This window comes from Tenrec ecaudatus, chromosome 11, assembly GCF_050624435.1.
Source record: "Tenrec ecaudatus isolate mTenEca1 chromosome 11, mTenEca1.hap1, whole genome shotgun sequence".
In the NCBI taxonomy this organism is placed as follows: Eukaryota; Metazoa; Chordata; class Mammalia; order Afrosoricida; family Tenrecidae; genus Tenrec; species Tenrec ecaudatus.
This window is the reverse complement of record NC_134540.1, coordinates 983,435-1,003,974: the sequence shown is the minus strand read 5'-3', so window position 1 is coordinate 1,003,974 and position 20,540 is coordinate 983,435. Positions and strand designations below refer to the sequence as shown.

Below are 20,540 nucleotides of genomic sequence, written 5' to 3'. Positions count from 1 at the left end.
GGGACTCATCCCCATAGGCAGGTCTCTGCAGGGTCGGTGACGGGCGTGGTGATCCACACACCTTTGCAGTCACAGACCATGGAAGATGCAAAGGGAGCACGGACGCCAGGACAGAGTTCAAGGTCAGGCAGGAGGGGGTGGGGGCTTCCATCAGCAGCGTGAAGCAGTGTGTCCGGGCCGCACCCACTGCACAGCACAGAGTGCACAAGGAAGCGAGGCCCGTGCTCCGGCAGCCCAGACGTGCTTTCCCTGCTTGGCACCAGGACGATCGATCCCCCTCTGGCAATCCTCGTTTCCTCCGTGAGTTTCTGGCAGACTGACAGTGGATGGCACTTTCGAATAGTTTTTTTATAAGCACACGGTATTGAAGGGAAATTCTCCCTCCGATGTCCACAGAGCTGTTTGCGGGGCATCTGCCGAGCACCTTGCTCCCTGTGTTTCCCGCAGGAGCTGATCCCAGAGTTCTATTACCTGCCCGAGATGTTCGTCAACAGCAATGGGTACCACTTGGGGGTCCGAGAAGACGACGCGCCAGTGAACGACGTGGACCTCCCCCCGTGGGCCAAGAAGCCCGAGGACTTCGTGCGGATTAACCGCATGGTGAGTGGTCTGGGGCTGGGTGGGGCCTGGTTTTTGTCTCGAGACACGAGGTCCCGGCAGACCTCAGGGTGGGGAGGAAGGAGGAGCCTGGCAGTGCCGTGGTCGAGCACCGGCTGCTTCAGAGCACCAAGTGGCCGTGGCCGGTTTCTAAGAGTCATGACTGTTTTATGAGGAGGGTTTGCACTTTGGTGGCTCTGTGCGTTCTCAGGAGAGACTAAAGGTGGGGAGGCAGGTGTGAGGTGGGGGGGACCTCACTGCCAGAGGAAGGACGAGGGCATATGTTCCCTGCCCCCCGCCCGGCCTCTCTGCAACAGCAGGAAGACGGTTTGGACAATGGTGGCGTTTTGTGAAGAAGGGCCCACTCTCCCTTCTCTGGTAAGATCGCCTGAGACCCAGGTCCCCCACCTCTCTGCCCTTACAGGGGGGTCTCCCCACATCTCTCTGTCGCCAATTCCCCAGCAAGCATCTTCCAGGCCTCTGACTAGCCCGTCAAGCTATCGGCCATAGAAGATGACTCTCTCACCTCGGCCGCCTCTTCTTCCAAGCAAAACGAGCAGCCAGGTGCACTGCTCCAAGCCTGGCCCTCAGGGAGGCTTTCCTGTCACCACTGCCCGCCAGGGAGGCCCCAGAGGGGACTGTCACACCGCTGCTCGCCAAGTCCCAGGGGTCCTGCGCATTGTGCAGAACCACCAGTGAGCCAAGCACCAGTCATCTCTTCCTCAGCTGATCCGAGGATCTCCCAGGAGGCCATAGGTGCAGCCTGGGACAAAGAACAGCGAGGCTTTCTACTCCCGGCCAGAGGCCCTGTCTATAAACCCACAGGAGCAGTCCTACAGGGCTGCAGGGAGTTGGCATCCACGCGGTGGCAGTGAGTTTCTGAGCGACAGAATGGGGACCCTGGGCATCTGAGCCACTTCTTCACGCAGCTTGCTTGTGCCCTGCAGGCCCCACTGCAGCCCGCCCCCACGCGTGCCACTGCCATGGAATGAAGGAGTGCTGTGCACGTCCAGCTCCGTGACCCTGTGTCAGATGACACCGGTTCCTGATGGACATTCAGCCCGCGTGGTGACTGGGTGGCCCCTGGTGACTTAGTCAGGCTCCACTGAGGCCCACTCACGAGGCAGAAGCTGTTTCTCTGGGATGAGAGAAAAAAAGGCCCTATTTCAGAGGAATTAGGATTTACAACCCATTCTGTTGGTGACACGAGTTAATCCATAACAGACACTATAAAAGAACATTTAAATGCTAGCACAGATTTTCCTCTTTATTTTCAAAGAGAATCAAATAGGCGGAAGCCGACTTTGCATAAATAAAGTGTGCTTTTTCATTTGTAATTCCTCAGAGTGTGTCTGTTGCACGTAAATTAAAATCACTTGCCCCCAACATCAGTGTTGCCAGTGCCAACACGGGCTTGTGTCTGTAAGCCTCCTGCCTCGTAGAGCCTGCCACCGGACAGCCAGTGCCGCTGAGCCCATCAAGACGCAATGCAGCGAACCTTCAAAGTCAAGGCTCACTGGGGGGTTCCATCTGTCTGCACTTCGGGGAATCAGATCAATACGACTGTCTGCAAGTTTAGGCACCTACCACTAACGCTAGTGGGGAAGACATTCAAGAATTCTGCCAAAGTCTTCGGTCTGAAATACATGGATCATTATTGGTGATTAGAATGGAAAAGCCGGAAACATGGAGGAACAGTAGTTGGAAAATAGGGTCTTGGTGATGGACATGAGGCTGGAGATCGCCTGATGCGATTCCGCAAATCCACTGACTTCACGTAGATACCATTGTGTTCAGCACCCATGTGGACTTCCAGACGGAAGACGCAGATACCGAATTGCTACCCACGTGGGAAAAGACAATGAAGAAGCTCGCTGTCGGCACCCAAAACCAGGCCAGGGGATACCTGTGGAGCAGACCATCAATTGATTGTACTTAAAGTTTAAGTTGAAGCTGAATGAAATCAAAACAAGTTCTTGAGAGCGAAATTACAACCTTGAGTCTGTGCCACCTGAATCTTGAGGATATGCCAAGGACAGATTTGCTGTGCTAAACACTAGTGACAGAGGCCTGATGAGCTGCGGGAAGACGGCACAAACATGGTCCATAGAGGAAGCAAAGGGTCGTTCAAAAGACAAGGAAGAGAACAGCAAAGTGGACCCCAGAAGAGCCTCTGAAACTAGCTCTAAATGTAGAGTAACTAAGGCAAGTGGAGGACAGGATGGCGTCAAAGAGGGGAACAGAATTTTCAAAGGACAGCTCAAGGAGAGATAGTAAAATATAGCCTTGAATCGTGCAGAGACCTAGAGTTGGTAAGAAACCTAAAAGGGAAGAACACACTCCGCATATTCTTAAACTGAAAGAATAAAAAAAAGTTCAAGCCTCAAGTTGTAATATTGAAAGTCTCTATGGAAAAATATTGACTGATGCGGGAAGCAACCAAAGAAGATAGAAAGAATACGGAGTCAATGTCCAATAAGAACTAGTCGACATCCCACCATTTTAGGAGGCAGCTTATGAGCAAGAACCAACGGTGCTGAAGGAAGACGGCCCAGCCGCACTGAGAGGCTTAGCCAAGAAACAAGGCCCCGAGGACTGATGGCCTGTGAAAGTGACCGCTCGAAAGGCTCCAACAAGCTGACGAGGCGCTGGAAGCACTCCCTTGTCCGTGCCAGGGAATCCCGAAGACAACTGCTTGGCCAACTGGAAGAGATCCACATTTGCACCCACTCCAAAGAAAGGTGACCCAACAGAATGCTCCAGTTACAGAAAAATATCACTAATATCCTATCCAAGTAAAATTTTGCTAAAAATCATCCAACAACAGTTGCAGCGGTACATGGCGGGAACTGCCCAGAAGTCCAGGCCAGATTCAGAATGGGACACGGAACCAGGGATAGCACTGCTGGTGTCAGATGGACCTTGGCTGAAGGCAGAGAGTACCCAGAAAGATGAGGCTCTTGAGTTTCGTTGGCTTTGCCAAGGCATTCGGCCGTGTAGACCATAACCAACTGTGGATCACCGCGAGAAGACACGTGGAGCTTGTCCATGGATCTAGAGGCAGTCGTGAGGAAAGAGCATGGGAAGACGGGCTGGTTTACAACCGGGAAAGGTGTGCAGCAGATTGTGCCCCTCACCGTACTAGTCCGTCTGCGTGCTGAGCAAACATCAGAGAAGCAGGGGTCTCGGTAGAAGAGCGCAGCACCGGGATCGGAGGCAGGCTGGTTAACCCCCTGCTGTCTGCAGATGACACTACCTAGCTTGCTGAAAGGACAAGTTGAAGCACCTCTGACACAGATCAGGGATTGCAGCTCTCAGAATTGTAACTCGATGGAAGGAGACCAAAATCTTTACAACTGCACCAGGACATCATGATAAGTGGAGAGAAGAGGGCCTGGCCAAGGATTCCCTCTCACGTGGATCCGCCATCCGTGCTCAGGGCAGCAGCCGTCAAGAGAGCCAGCGAGGCACTGCCCCGGGCCACTCCGCTGCACAAGACCTCTTTCAAGTGTTGGAGACCAGGGTGTTACTCGGAGGACCAAGGTGTGCCCGACCTCAGCCAGGGTACATTCAGTTGCCTCGTGTGCATGTGAAGGTCGGATACTGCCGAAGGAAAACCAAGGAAGAATGGATGCCTTTGAATGATGTCGCCGGTAAAGAATACTGAAAGTAACCTGGACTGCCAAGAGGACAAACAAGAAGTACAGCCAGAGTGCTCCTTAGAGGCAAGGATGGCGAGGCTTGGCCTCCTGGACTTTGGGCACATTGTCAGCAGAGACCAGTCCCTGGAGAAAGACATCCTATGTGACAGAGTGGAAGGGCAGCTGAAAAGAGGAAGGCCCTCAACAAGATGGGCTGACACTGGCTGCGACCCTCAGCTCAAACCTGAGAGCCCCGGGAGAGTGGTGCCGGCACGGGTGCTGCTTGGCCCTGTTGTGCGCAGGGTCGCCATGAGTCAGGCCTGACTGGGTGGCACCCGGCACCACCACAGAGGCTCCGGGAAAGCGGGATGGCCGTGCTGGCAGTGGATCAGTTTGGGACTATTGGTGCCACAGTGGTTCAGCATTTGTCTTTTTACCACAGTGCTGGCGGTCCACTGGACCCCGTGCACCTTCTCTGTGAGAGAGGGAAGCGGGGACCGTCTGTGGTGTCCCACGGGCTGAGGTCACAAGCCCTCAAGTTTTGCTCTTACATATTCACAAGACGTAGCCTTCACAACTGGAGACATATAAGCAGTGATGTATTTACATCCCCTTGGCAAATATCATGGAGTGTCCTGAGCAAAGGAGAGCCATGGTGGTGACAAGAAGGCAGGTCCGTCTGTGTTCATGGAGGATGGGAAGAAGCAGAGCTCGGAGCTCTCCTGCTGTTGGGAGCCGCATTCCACCTTCCAAGGGGGACTCGGGGATTCAAGGAGGCTTGTCAAGGAAGCCTTGACCCCATGGTGCAAAGGGCACGATCCCAGGTCCCCTCTACTTGCCCTGTCTCTCTGCCTGGGGCCACACAGAAGCACAGTAGGGGCTGTCAGAGGTCTTTCAAAGGCTCTTTGTACAGAGCCTAACAGATGATGGACCGGGCCCTCCTCTCCTGTGCAGGGCCCTGGCCGAGTCATCAGGGCGTAATCAAGAGGGACCAGTCGTTGCTGGTCCCCAGATGCGTGGCCAGCTCCCCTCTGCCTGCCACGAAACCTGGCGCTGACACACTGTGCCAGTCATCACGTGTCCACGGCCGGACTTCCTTCTCTTGTGTCCACAGGACAGCGTGGTTTTGCTTGTGTCCGTTGTGGCTTTGATTTTTGATGGGCAACAATGCCTATACTTGTTTAGAGGTGATGGCTTGTGACCACGGGCCACCACTCACTCACCCCAAGCCTGGTGCCAGTGTGCGAAACCCTGAAAAGCAGCCAGGACATGGCTGCCCGCTGCAGGTCCTCAGGGTCTTGGGTTCTCCATCAAGTCTGGGCCGTTCACCCAGCACATGACCACTCTCTCTCACAAGTAATGTCCATGGTAAACTTCGCATCTCAAAATCCAAGCCCAGGTCATTTAACAGGTTGATTCTACCTATTTCCCAGAGCCATAGTTCCACCGTGGCTCATACAACTTGTGCTAGGAAATGTGGGCACCTTCCAGCTCGTTCTGTGATACTAGTGTCAGCCTATTTCCAACAGGAGGTTATGGAAGATAACTTCAGAAAATTAAATATAGAAGATACATCCAGCAATGTAGCGTGAGTGTAATTTTGTGCGTGCTTGAGTGTGAGCACACACATGAGGGCGCTCCAAACAACCCCCAGAGAAACAGACCGGGAAGATCATGGAATCAGACGTACAGTAAACCCACCACCACGAGTACATTCTGACTTACAGTGACCCTGCACCAGGTCCCCGAGGCTGCCTCCTCTTTCTGCTTCCAAGTGGCTGGTGGGTTTGAACCACTGACCTTGTGATTAACAGCCCAACGCCCACCCCCTGCACCACAGGGCTCCTTCCCTGTATGACTGGGCCATGCCTACCCAGCAACCAGAGGTCGCCTCCACCCCAGAGGGAGTCTCCTTTGAGCAATGTGCTGCTTCTCAGTGTCTGCAGTGGAGATTGTTCCTGCCCAGTGGCTTTCAAGCAGGGACGCCCAGCTGGATGGCGGGCAGGCAGTGCAGCCCCTCAGGCGCCCTTCCCACTTGTCCTCACTGCAGGCCCTGGAGAGCGAGTTTGTGTCCTGCCAGCTGCACCAGTGGATGGACCTCATCTTCGGCTACAAGCAGCGGGGCCCGGAGGCCGTGCGGGCCCTCAACGTCTTCCACCAGCTGACCTACGAGGGCGCCGTGACCCTGGACAGCATCAGTGACCCGGTGCTCCGAGAGGTAGGTGTGCCGTCGCTCTCTGGGCACCCACCCGCGGGCCCACCCCTGCCAGGCCAGGCCCCTGCCCTGGAATGTGGGGAGGGAGGCTTGGGACAATCCCTTCCCTTCCCACTGCCCCCCAGTTTTGCATGGAAGGGGCCTCTGCCCCTCCTGGCTCTTCTCGCTATCTGCAGAAAGATGCTGGGCGTGGGGTGGTGCTGTCCCTCGAGGACGCAGCTTTATGTGGGAGCCCTGGGGCCTCAGTGGTTACGTATTGAGCTGGACCGGCAAGGTCTGCGTGGAAGCCACCAACTGCTCCCGGGAGAAAGAAGAGTCTTGCAGCTGGTGTGGAGTCACGGTCGCAGAGACCCACAGGGGCAGCTCCCCTCCATCCGGAAGGTTCGCTCTGAGTCAGAATCGACTTGATGTCGGTTTTTAATTCTCAATAGTCTGTGATCCTGGATGCTATGTAGTTTAGGCTTTGGGTTGTTCACCTCAAGGTCACAGGTTTAAACCCACCAGATTCTCCTCGGGAGAAAGATGAGGCTTTCTACGCTCAAGTCACAGCTTCAGAAACCCACAAGGGCAGTTCTACCCTGTCGCTGTGAGTTGGAATCAACTTGATGGTGGTGGCTTTGGGGCATGTCCTGGGAGACACGGTGCCCCCACCCCTGACCCCCAGGACACAGCGAGAAGCTCCTGGCGGCCCACTGCACTCTGGAAGTACAAAACCCTCTGCTCTGACCTGCAAAGCTAATACCTGGGGAGACAGGCAGGCACCGGCACCTGTGTAGAAGCCATGTTGACACCCTTTAACCCTTTGGTGGATCCCTGCTCAGGACTTTACGGGCACGAAGGTGGCCTCAGTGTGTGGGTGACATCAAAGGGTGGCTGCTTCAGGCTCCGGGCTCCTGCTGGTCCCTCTCCTGGGAGATGGGCTCGTGTGCTGTAGCGCTTGCTCACATGAAACACTGATCAGCACATGGAATACATAACACACGACCTCCGCATGCGCCTGCCTGGTCCAACACCAGCAGCTCCCACTGGCCACCTGGGAGCCCCAGATCCCAGCTGGAACCTGCACCAAAGCTTCAGGTGCGGGCCCACTCCCTGGCAGGTACACCCGTGGGGCCAGCTGCACTAAGGGGACAATTAACAGCATTCGCATGTCGTGGGTGAGACCCTGCGTAGCACAGCGTGAATGCTGTCAGCCGCTGACAGCCTGTCCTCGTCTCGGGCAGGAGCACTTAACTGGTCTGCTTCTTGTAAAGCAGTCATTGCTCATCAAGTGAGGCCGGAATGTGACAGCACCTCCCCAGGACGCGGCCCTTCCTGGGATGGAAAGAGGGGTGCACCATCACCTGGCCACCTGCCCTTCCTCGGTGCCAGTTGGTGTGCACATGTGCATGCACAGCACTGGCTCTGGCGGGCCTGACTGCACGTGCCCTGGGATTCCACCAGGAGGCCCCGTGCTTTTCGCTCATCTGACAGCCCCTGCCTGTGCCGTCCTCGCGGTGCCCAGGGCCCAGGCCAGCAGCGTCGGCTTCACCCAGCACCTTCTAGCCAAGATCCCAGGTGGCCAGAGACATGAGGGTTTGGAAGCTTTGCCTGACCAAAGCCCTGTAGGAATCCTCTGGAAATCTTTAAACAATAACAAAAAAATAATGATTTTTTCCCTAAGAAAGTAAAGCCCTTCCCCATGTAGCTTTCTTTTCTTTCTTTTTAAATTGGGGCTCATACAACTCTTATCACAGTCCATACATACATACATTATGTAAAGCACATTTGTACATTCATTGCCCTCATCATTTGCCCCCCATATACCTCCCCCCATATACCATCCCATTTCAACAACATGACTCTTGTTCCAGCCCTGCCCTCACCCCACCCCCCACCCAACCCCATGGCGGCCGAGAGCACAGAGTGGGTCCCACCAGTGGCTCCCAGGTGGCCATCCTGCGGGGAGCAGACGCCACAGAGCAGGGTCCCACAGAGCAACTGACAGACTTGAACCTCCAGCCTCTCCATCAGCAGCCAAGTGCTTGACCCGACACTCCATCAGGCCCCCCTCCCCACTCAACCCATCTTTCTGGGAATCAACCCCTTCTTCAGGCTGGAGACACCTTCTGAAAGGTCCCTCCGTCTTCCTACAACCTTGCTGCCTTCTAGAAAAGCTCCCGGCAGATTGATGGGAAAGCCATGGTGTCTCATGCCCCTCGCCGAGTGCCTGCTCCTGTGGGCTCAGCCCTTTCGGACCCCGGGCTGTGGGCATTCCCACGTAAGGAACAGGAGCTGGTGGTTTTTCTTGCTTCCAGAATAATGTGTTCCCCACTTACGGGAAGCCTGGAGTGTGCTTCTGTCTCACAGAAGCAATCCCTTCACTGCATCTCGCTGTTCCATCCCACGCTTTTGGATCATTTAGGATGGGCCGCTCACTGGAACTTATTCTCTCGCTCTACCTCGGTGACTAGACCCTCTGACGCTCTACCCGGTAACCAATACCCTCGAACACTCTGCCTCAGTAACAATACCCTCTGACCCTGTACCTCAGTAACATACCCTCAGATGCTCTACCTCCGTAACAATACCCTCTGACCCTGTACCTCAGTAACATACCCTCGAACGCTCTACCTCAGTAACAATACCCTCTGACCCTGTACCTCAGTAACATACCCTCAGATGCTCTACCTCAGTAACATACCCTCGAACGCTCTACCTCAGTAACATACCCTCTGACCCTGTACCTCAGTAACATACCCTCAGATGCTCTACCTCAGTAACAATACCCTCTGACCCTGTACCTCAGTAACATACCCTCAGATGCTCTACCTCAGTAACATACCCTCGAACGCTCTACCTCAGTAACATACCCTCTGACCCTGTACCTCAGTAACATACCCTCAGATGCTCTACCTCAGTAACAATACCCTCTGACCCTGTACCTCAGTAACATACCCTCAGATGCTCTACCTCAGTAACATACCCTCGAACGCTCTACCTCAGTAACAATACCCTCTGACCCTGTACCTCAGTAACATACCCTCGAACGCTCTACCTCAGTAACATACCCTCTGACCCTGTACCTCAGTAACATACCCTCAGATGCTCTACCTCAGTAACATACCCTCGAACGCTCTGCCTCAGTAACAATACCCTCTGACCCTGTACCTCAGTAACATACCCTCAGATGCTCTACCTCAGTAACATACCCTCGAACGCTCTACCTCAGTAACAATACCCTCTGACCCTGTACCTCAGTAACATACCCTCGAACGCTCTACCTCAGTAACAATACCCTCAGATGCTCTACCTCAGTAACATACCCTCGAATGCTCTACCTCAGTAACATACCCTCTGACCCTGTACCTCAGTAACATACCCTCAGATGCTCTACCTCAGTAACATACCCTCGAACGCTCTACCTCAGTAACATACCCTCGAACACTCTGCCTCAGTAGCATACCCTCTGACCCTGTACCTCAGTAACATACCCTCAGACGCTCTACCTCAGTAACATACCCTCGAACGCTCTACCTCAGTAACATACCCTCGAACACTCTGCCTCAGTAACATACCCTCTGACCCTGTACCTCAGTAACATACCCTCAGATGCTCTACCTCAGTAACATACCCTCGAACGCTCTACCTCAGTAACATACCCTCGAACACTCTGCCTCAGTAGCATACCCTCTGACCCTGTACCTCAGTAACATACCCTCAGACGCTCTACCTCAGTAACATACCCTCGAACGCTCTACCTCAGTAACATACCCTCGAACACTCTGCCTCAGTAACATACCCTCTGACCCTGTACCTCAGTAACATACCCTCAGATGCTCTACCTCAGTAACATACCCTCGAACGCTCTACCTCAGTAACATACCCTCGAACACTCTGCCTCAGTAGCATACCCTCTGACCCTGTACCTCAGTAACATACCCTCAGATGCTCTACCTCAGTAACATACCCTCAGATGCTCTACCTCAGTAACATACCCTCGAACGCTCTACCTCAGTAACAATACCCTCTGACCCTGTACCTCAGTAACATACCCTCGAACGCTCTACCTCAGTAACATACCCTCGGACGCTCTACCTCAGTAACATACCCTCAGATGCTCTACCTCAGTAACAATACCCTCTGACCCTGTACCTCAGTAACATACCCTCGAATGCTCTACCTCAGTAACATACCCTCGGACGCTCTACCTCAGTAACATACCCTCGAATGCTCTACCTCAGTAACATACCCTCGGACGCTCTACCTCAGTAACATACCCTCGAATGCTCTACCTCAGTAACATACCCTCGGACGCTCTACCTCAGTAACGTACCCTCGAATGCTCTACCTCAGTAACATACCCTCGGACGCTCTACCTCAGTAACGTACCCTCGAATGCTCTACCTCAGTAACATACCCTCGGACGCTCTACCTCAGTAACGTACCCTCGAATGCTCTACCTCAGTAACATACCCTCGGACGCTCTACCTCAGTAACATACCCTCAGATGCTCTACCTCAGTAACATACCCTCGAACGCTCTACCTCAGTAACATACCCTCGAACGCTCTACCTCAGTAACATACCCTCGGACGCTCTACCTCAGTAACATACCCTCGAATGCTCTACCTCAGTAACATACCCTCGGACGCTCTACCTCAGTAACATACCCTCGAACGCTCTACCTCAGTAACATACCCTCGAATGCTCTACCTCAGTAACATACCCTCGGACGCTCTACCTCAGTAACATACCCTCAAACGCTCTACCTCAGTAACATACCCTCCGAGTGTATCCCAGAAACGGTACTCTTAACCCACAGCCATCGAGTTGCTTCCCACTCGCAGCTTCCCTCTAGGGTGGAGGAGAACTGCCCCAGAGGGATTCTGAGGTGGTCAGTCTATAAGAGCGTTGGCAGCTTCGTCTCTCTCCCTGCAGTAGGCAGTCCACCGGGAAAACAGGGCACCAGCAGGGCTCTCGCTTAGCATTCAGAAGGGTGTGGCCCTGGGAAAGCCACACGAGCATTCCGGTCCTCAAACTTTTTAAACGGGGCCAGTTCACTGTCCCTCAGACCAATTGGAGGGCCGGACTATAGTTTTTTTAAAAAAAAAAACAACTATGAACAAATTGCTATACACACTGCACATATTTTATTTTGAAGTAAAAAAGCAAACGGGACGAAAACACCGGCGGACTGGATAAATGTCCTCGGTGGGCCGCATGTGACCCGCGGGCCTTAGTTTGAGGACGCCTGCCCTAGGTTATGCTCTAGACTAATCGTCGGTTAATAACAGACCCGCTGCTGCCAGTCCCCCTCCATGGTCAGAGCAGCTGTGTGTCCAAGCACCAATGTTTTGGGGAGCAGCCTGCTGCTGGCCCCACAGGCCACAAGGGGTCCCTAGCTGGTGACTGGAGCTGGCTAACGACGTGCAGGTCACCCAAGAATTGTTTCTTGTGCTCTTGTAATTTCATACTGTAAAGTTGTTTGAAAACAATATTACACCGACATTATTACAGACATAATTCTCCAAGCCCGCCTGCCTCCTCTAAGCAGGTTCAAGGTCGGGCATGAGAGGTGGGCACAGACTTGGAGTGAGTGCAACTGGGCCGCCGCCTGCTGCCGCCACCACCCAGGGCTGGGGATCATTCACTAGGCCCTTGCTTTTTATGAACCTTGGCCTCCCCTCGGAGAGCCTCCGACAGAGCAATACCAGCCCCCGGGGCCGTGGGGAATCGCAGGGAAGTTGTGAGAAGGGTCACCGTGCCGCCCAGTCTGTCGGACAATGGTAAGAGACGCCGCCCTCGGAGCCCATCGCTGCAGCCCATGTCCGTCCATCGCGAGGAGGCCGCCCCTCCACTCTGCCAACCCTGACGCCCCTCTGCAGGGACCAGCCTCTCCTGACAGCACGTCCAGAGTCAGTCCTCGATCCCTGCCTCCAAGGAGCGTCCTGGCAGTGCCCCTTCCCAGGCGGATTGGTTTGTCGTGTTCACGTGACGCCATGGGAACACCCTGGCTCGGGCCGAGTGCGCCTTCATCCTCCCAGTAGCGCCCTTCTCTTCCGCGCTGTAGAGGTCTGAGCCTTCGCTCCACCCCGTGCGATGCGTTTACCCTCCCGACTGCTGCCCCGTGAGCACGGAGTGTGGATCCGAGCACGACGAAACCCTGGACAACGCCATCTTTCCTCCTGGCGGCACAGTGAGTGCCGTGCCGCTGTCACAGCAAGGTCAGCAGCTCAAACCCACCGTCCGCTCCACAGCGAAAGCCAGGCGCCTACAGCGTGGAAACCCACAGGGCAGTTCTACTCCGCCGTCCTGTAAGGTCTCCGAGAGTCAGATAGCCCGAGTGTGTTTTATTAACGGCGCGATTTAATGAATGCTCCCTGTAAACAAAGAACAGAAATCACCCTCGGATCGATGCTTCCTCTGGCGTGACCCGAAAGAGGGATGAGACCCAGCACAGCAATGGTACCGAGAAGTACAGTCAGTCACTCGGGTTTGCCAGGAATGTGCTGTTATTTTTTAAAATTCCTTCTCGCCAGTGTCTCCGAGTTTCCCCTGAGGGCGAGCAGGCTGCCTGCACGGAATGTTCCTGACTGGACACGACCGGCCCTGCTTCTGAGGCACACATGCACGCACGCGTGCACGGAAGTGTCTGTTAGCGCCCCTGCCCGCCCGCTCACCTCATGGCAGCCTGGTCACAGAGCACAGGAGGAGGAAGCTGTAAGCCGAGATAGCCCTGTCCCCTGCCTGCTGCCCACCCCACCGAGCAGGAGAGCCATGGACAACACCCCCTTAGACTTCACAAGGAGGCTGGATGCATCTGCCCATCAGTCAGGGCCCTGCGTCCTGCTGTCTCTGTAGAGAGACGGGGACCATGGCGGAAACAGATCATGGACTGCCTCACACACATTGTGAAGGCCCGCCCCGCCCCCCACAGCTATGTGCACATTTCTTGCTGACACTGACCCTCGTGCGTGCTCACCACCATCTGACCAGCACAAGGAACTCCCAGCTGACACCCACCCCTCAGCTCCGGGGGAGAAAGACCTGGCGGTCAGCTCCCCTACCATGGTGGGCGGGAGCTCTGCTATGTCCCATGGGGTCACCGTGCTGAGGAGCCAACAATGACACGGGCAGGTTGAAGGGGCGAGAACAGTGACCTGAGTCACCCCAGGCAAGTGCCTCCTGAGGGCCGGGACCATGTGGAGAGGAAGCCGGCCCTGGCCAGGAGGGGACAGAATGCTCCTAGATGGCGGCCGGAAGAGTGCCCATGACCAGAGGCCAGCCTCTCAGGGTCACCCCACTGACGTCGGGCCCAGTGGACACAGTGGCCTGCCCGAGACTTCCCACGGGGAGTCAGCCCCGCACCCTCCTGTGTGCCACCAACGTGTGGTTAGCAGCCGATGTGTAGCTCACTGGGCCCCCAGGGCGCCTTTCCACTCGATCAGGCTCACCCTACGAAGAGTGGGGTGAGCAGAGGGCCCAGTGAAGGGACCGGCCAAGCCCACTCCCATCTGCACAGCGCGGGCCCATGTAGTGAGAGCCGCACAGCCGCGGGCGACTCTTTACCCAGCGGGCCAGGCGAAGACCACCTGAGACAAAGGCAGGTGCTCGCCCCTCCCCCAGCTTCTAGCACAGCCCAGATGCAGAAGAGAGCGTTCATCTTTCATCCTGCTTAATGCCTACACAGCCAGGCCTAACAAAGGACAGACATTATCTCTGGATTTATCTGGCTCCTGCTTCTCCAGCATTAAAAAGTAATGCTTTCTACGATCTTGCTTTATGACAGCAATAAACCAGCAGCAAAGGCGTGTTCCTGAACATGCAGTCTGCCAGGAAGGACCCTTCCCTCTCAGCTCCCAGGTCCCCCTCCTGGGTCTGCACGCGGCAGGACTACGGGGTTATCGGAGCTGATGGAGACCGCCATCCTGCCTGTGGACTACACACCACCCTGTTGTGTGTCCAGTGACGGGGGGCCTCCTTTCCAACAATGAACAGAAAGCACCGCACACAAGGAAGCGCCGTGAAGGGCAGACTTTTCCCCAAACTGTAGCACAGTGAGCAGCCCATGACACCGCCAGGGCTGCCAAAAGCCACCTGGGAGGGACACTGACTGTAGGCAGGCGGCTTGCTAACCAGGCGGCTCTCTCAGTGCACCCAGCGGGGGCCCTCCTGTGCCTGTCAGCTGGGCGGCTTCCCTTCATAACCACCGTTCTGCGCGCCTGTGTGACCGCGGACAGCTAAATCGTCTATCGTGCGTGCCAGTGGACACCCGCAGATGGATGTGTGCATAACCACAGGGCAGCGGAGAGGGGGTCGCACTGCATGTAGAGACCCTCGGGCAGCCTCTGAAATACGGCCCACAAAGACACAGCCGCACTGAACGGGGCTCATCATTCTGCAAGGCCCACGCTTTTATTGGTGAATGTTTTTCTCAGGATGCAGGCAGAGAATGGTTGGAGGTGAGCGCGTCAGAAGCAGGAACGGAGGCCAGGAAGAGTCATCATGTCACCTGCACCCTGAGCCCCGACTTCCTATTTCACTTTTATGGGCGCCAAAACTGCCCCATTTCAAGGAGATGCACCGCTTCTGGGTGACTGAAATTGCAGCTCACATTTTGCCAGAAGCGTCCTTATGTTCTAGCATCTTCCGCCTTCAGACGGTTCCCACTGGAGCAACGTTTTCCTTTCCCTCAGACAGTGATTTGACCCGCACGGCCATCGGACGTTCCAGGCCCAGCCTGCCCCAGGCCCCTCCCACACTGTGTCCTTTGGTGGGAAGCCTGGAAAGCTCAGGAACACTGTGCAGTGGTCAGGAAGCACAAAGGACTCTCTTCCGTGGAGATTAGTTCCTTCTAGAGTTTCAGGAAAGGACCAGCAGAAATGGATTCAGACTCGGGGGATAATATTGCAGAACCAGAAACAGGTCCACGTCCTTGTCATCACACGCCTCCAGAGTCCCCACATGCAACAGAACGAAGCACTGCCTGGTCCTGCGAGTCCACACCGGCCTGGTTAGGTTTGGGCCCACGGTTGCGGCCACTGTGACAGTTCGTCTCTCTCTCTCTGGCCTTCTACTTCAGCTAGCCTGCGGCCACTCTGCAAGGACAGGTGTCTCCGGCAGCGGACCTCTGAGGAGCCCACCACCCTTGCTTCTAAAGAGCACCTTTCCTCCAAGATAAATATGCTTTCCTGTTACAGCAGGCTGAAACCCGCGCATGTATATTCTCCAGTGTGTCCATACACTACACGTCTTATTTAAAACCCCAGCGTCCTTGCTGCCTCTGCCTGTCATTGACGGCCCAGCGAGGTGGCCGAGGGGGTTTCTGTTGGTTTGCATCTCCCCCCACTCAAGACCCAGCTCCTACTATACTGCAGACACGCACGTCCTGCCCACCAGGCGCCCGTTGAGGGCCTGTCCCACGGCATGCAGTGTGGCCCCAGCTCCCTGCTGTGCACACAGCATCCCCGGGCAGGTGCCCACCTCACGCCGTGACAGGCACGTCTGGATGGAGGAGCCCACGCTTGACGACAGAAGGCTGACTGGGGACGGCTGGATGCCCACCGCCGCCACTCTGTCACGGCTGGCCGCCCCTCCCCCTGTGACAGCCAACTCCTTTCCCTGCAGGCCATGGAAGCTCAGATCCAGAACCTGGGACAGACGCCATCTCAGCTGCTCATCGAGCCGCACCCGCCGCGGAGCTCCGCCATGCACCTGGTGAGTCCCCGGGCCTCAGCCCCTGCCAAAGCTGTGGCCGGCCGCCAGCAACCCCCTTGGCCCAGCCCAGCCTGCCCCGTGTGGGGTTCAGATAAGCAGCCCCTCACCCTGTGCAGGCTTTCCTCCGTGTTGCCTCACTGCTCATTACAAAGCGCACTGACCCACCCTGGCACCAGAGCGAGGTCACTGTTGTGGTTGTAGTTGTGTCATTGTGTCTGTGAAGGCCCACAGGACAGGGCAGGCCTGCCCCACCTTTGTGCTCTCTGTGGGGGAGCCCACCCCGACTCTCGGTGACCCCACCGGACAGGGAGGACCTGCCCCTGGGGGCTCCTGAGGCTGTAAGCTTCACGGGAGCTGAAGCCTCATCCTTCTCCAGTGCAGCAGCTACTGGGTTGGAACCACTGACCTTGTAGTTTGCCGACCAAGGCTTATTAGTACATTGTGCCATCGGGGCTCCTGCCCCTCCCTGCCCCGCCCCCACCCCAGGTCAGGCCCTAGTAAGGCTACTTTGCCTGAAAGTGGGTCTTTGGCGTGACAGCACCAGTTGACCTCGGTCAGGCTGCCCACATGACCATCCTCGCGTGGCCTCCATCCGCAGGCCCTGCAGGGCAGCATTGGCCGTCCAGGTCAGGCAGCTCTGTGAGGTTCTTCTTCTCCCAGGCTGGTCTCCTCCCCTCCCAATAACAAGGCTAGTGAGAATCACTGCCCTGGAGGCCCGGCCGGCCAGAAGTCAGGTCTGTCGAGGGCATGCTGCCGGGCACTCACCCGCCTGGGGCAGTCTAGGAAGGACGCCCGGAGGCCGGACTGCAGACATGGAGCTGTCCGAAGGGGTCCCCGCTGGCCTGTTGGCCAGCAGTACAAACTCACTCGCTGGCTGCAGGGAGCAAGGCCTGGCCACCTGCTCCGGAGGTGGCCGCAAGGGAGCGCTGCGGGGTCGCTGGGTGCGGGCAGCTCCGGGGTCTGTCTGCTGCAGTCTGCCCGCTGGGGTAGCGAGGCCTGAGGCCAGCCAAGGCCCCGACCCCTGGGAGCGGCGGCATCCGGCATCGCGTTACATTGGCATGGCGACAGCCGGTCTATAAGGCCGCTCCACGCCCTGGTCTCCCCGTCCCAGAGGGGCCGCCGCTTGTCTATGGATAGGTGTCTGTTTGCTAACCTGGCTGGTGGCCTGAGGGGACAGCAGGTGCACGCTGCCCGCAGGGTGGCTCCAGTCAGACTGGTCCCCGTGCGCGGGTGCCGCTCGGGTCTGCAGAGGGGCACGTCGGGGCGGGGCAGGGCGGGGCTCCTCGCATCCCTCGGAGCTGAGCTCGCAGCCCTCTAACCGCGCTCTCCTTTGTCTCTGCTCCTCCCTCCTTTCTATTCAACAGTGTTTCCTTCCGCAGAGCCCACTCATGTTCAAGGACCAGATGCAGCAGGACGTGATCATGGTGCTCAAGTTCCCGTCCAACTCCCCGGTCACCCACGTGGCTGCCAACACGCTGCCCCACCTCACCACGCCCGCCGTGGTCACCGTCACCTGCAGCAGGCTCTTCGCTGTCAACCGCTGGCACAACACTGTGGGTACGTGCGGGCGCCGGGCGCCTCCCCACGCACACCATACACAAAGGTGGGCGCGCTGTCTGCCACGCCATCTGCGAGCCCGCCCCACGCTGACCCCATCGGTGCTGGCCAGAGCCACCCTGCAGGGCTGGCTAGAACTGCTCCCCGGGCTGCTGGTGGCCGCTGAGACCCGAGCCGGACGCAGACCGAGAGCGTCCGGAGTGCCCCGCACAGCACGGGTCCGCACCCTCTCCTCCAAGGCGCCTCAGCGAGGGCCACACTCCTCACACCACCGACCACCCCAACCAGCCCCCTCGGCGGAGCTAAACACCCCACAAGTTTGAGGAGCCCCTCGGGCGCCTGCCCGACCGGCCCCGGAGAAGGCTCTGCGCAGGTGCCCGCACGCCGGTGCCCTGCTGTGAACTCACCCATCAGTCACCATTGGAGCTCCCACAGCACCCGGCCCCAGAGGGCAGGGGACCTGCCTGAGCTGCTGCCAGGCTCCACACCAGTTCCCACGCCTGCAAGGGGCGTGCAGCCTAGCAGACCCGCGCAGTCCACAGCGTCAGCGCTGGAGGGTCCCTGCAGGGTACTGCCTGCTGGCTGACACTGCCCCCCTAGAGTGGCCAGTGCTCCGGGAAGTCCCTCGGGAAGCAGCATCCTGAGCCGGAGCTGATGTTCTGGGGAGCCTTGTCTTCGCCCTGGTTTGTCCTGTGGGCAACTCACTGTGTCCACAGGGCCGCGGGGACACGGCAGCCCTGGTCCCTGCACGACGCCTTGTGGGTACATGCTCCTCTGACTGTGGCCATCTCGACGCTGCCAGAGGAGCACGGCGCTCCTCTGTGTCACAGGGTAGCTGAGTGCACCCAGACACGTGGTCACGGGCCCCTCGAGGTGTGAGGGCTGCAGGGCAGATGGGTGAGGATCCCAGGGAGATCCTCCTGGGACAGCTGCCACCACCCGAGGGGCCTCCACCTCAGCCCCAAGGGGAGAGCTCCTTCCTCAGAGCACCTTCCTCTCAGAGAACCTTCCAGGCCACCCTGCTCTCGCTGGTTGGCACTCGGCCTTCTGGCCCCTGTGGTTATCCCGTGTCCTTCAAGAAACTCTCAAAACGACCCCTGGGTTGTCCCCGGGAGCAGTCACCACACCCTCAGGGCCATGAGCAGAGCGCCCTCGGATGGCCTCTCAGGGCCACTGTTGCAGGACCTCTGCTGGAGGCTCCCTTAGGAGACCCGACCAGTGTATTCTTGGGAGCGCTTGTCTGCGGCCTCCCGCCATCACAGTGGCATCTTGACGCGTGCTTTCTTTGGCAAACGCACATGCTAGTGGGAACTGGGCCCCAGTGGCAGTACTTTGTGCCTGACCAGGTGCGTGAAACCGGCTCCTTGCGCGTCACTCTGCTCACAGTCCGCCCCTTGACAGCTGCCCCGGCCCCCCTCAGGGTCCCGGCTCCCTCCCCGCACCCACTGTGGCAGTGGGCGAGCACACAGCACGGCCCCTGCTGCAGCGGCCTGGGAGCCAGAGCTCCGCGACAGTGTCTCCTCCAGTGCGCCGTGTGCAACCGTGCCTCCCGCCGGAGCTCACAGCGCATGTCTGTCCTTCTCTAGGCCTCAGGGGTGCTCCAGGATACTCCTTGGACCAAGCCCACCATCTCCCTATCGAAATGGACCCATTGATCGGTACGTTCGCTGCAAAAAGCCCCTGTCCTCCGTCCCTGTCTTCCGGACCCATGGGTGATTATACCTCACTATGGCTGAACCCTTCCACGCGTCATGAGACCAGGGTGCGGCTGGCTCACAGCACCACAGGCCCTGGCTGGTCTGACATCTGGGTGTCTCAGAGCCCTACGGCTTGGCTGTGAGCTAGGGGAAGAGGTGCACACTGACCACACTGCAGTCTCTAAGACAAGGTCCCGTGGACCCCTTAAAGATAGGGAAGTCAACCTGTCCACGGCCTCTGGGGAATGAATGCTTGTAAACATCTGTTCTGGAAACAGTCATCCCTTCGGCCGCAAGCAGAGACTTAAAGGTTCCTTGTGACTCATGTCCTCAGCAGCTGTGAGTTGGAGTCAGCAGGTCTTCAGACTCTTACCCCGCCCGCATTCCCGCCCGAGTCCCTGTGCTGCCCGGCACAGAGCAGTGTCTGAGCAGGTCCCCCGCCCAAGTCCCTGTGCTGCCCGGCACAGAACAGTGTCTGAGCAGGTCCCCCGCCCAAGTCCCTGTGCTGCCCGGCACAGAGCAGTGTCTGAGAGGGTCCCCCGCCCGAGTCCCTGTGCTGCCCGGCACAGAACAGTGTCTGAGCAGGTCCCCCGCCCGAGTCCCTGTGCTGCCCGGCACAGAACAGTGTCTGAGCAGGTCCCCCGCCCGAGTCCCTGTGCTGCCCGGCACAGAGCAGTGTCTGAGCAGGTCCCCCGCCCGAGTCCCTGTGCTGCCCGGCACAGAACAGTGTCTGAGCAGGTCCCCCGCCCAAGTCCCTGTGCTGCCCGGCACAGAGCAGTGTCTGAGAGGGTCCCCCGCCCGAGTCCCTGTGCTGCCCGGCACAGAACAGTGTCTGAGCAGGTCCCCTGCCCGAGTCCCTGTGCTGCCCGGCACAGAGCAGTGTCTGAGAGGGTCCCCCGCCCAAGTCCTGTGCTGCCCGGCACAGAGCAGTGTCTGAGAGGGTCCCCCGCCCGAGTCCCTGTGCTGCCCGGCACAGAGCAGTGTCTGAGAGGGTCCCCCGCCCGAGTCCTGTGCTGCCCGGCACAGAGCAGTGTCTGAGAGGGTCCCTGTGGCCATCATCTGAAGATGTTGAGTGTGCCAGGACACACTCCCCTTTGGGGCTGTTACTTAATCTTCAGGCCCATCAAGTGTCCAC

General features: G+C 57.5%; 1 protein-coding gene across 5 annotated transcripts in view; it reads left to right on the top strand.

The window, feature by feature from the left end:
* Nucleotides 1-20,540, top strand: part of NBEA (neurobeachin) — a 514,531-nt gene that overhangs the window by 479,654 nt on the left and 14,337 nt on the right. For 4 of the 5 annotated variants that reach the window (XM_075562753.1, XM_075562752.1, XM_075562750.1 and 1 more), the window contains 5 exons: nucleotides 448-600; nucleotides 6,289-6,456; nucleotides 16,062-16,151; nucleotides 17,516-17,708; nucleotides 19,295-19,366. In XM_075562753.1, the coding sequence (XP_075418868.1) occupies nucleotides 448-600; nucleotides 6,289-6,456; nucleotides 16,062-16,151; nucleotides 17,516-17,708; nucleotides 19,295-19,366 (676 nt within the window). The remainder of the gene's footprint in view (nucleotides 1-447; nucleotides 601-6,288; nucleotides 6,457-16,061; nucleotides 16,152-17,515; nucleotides 17,709-19,294; nucleotides 19,367-20,540) is intronic. The other variant, XM_075562751.1, reaches the window with a different exon arrangement.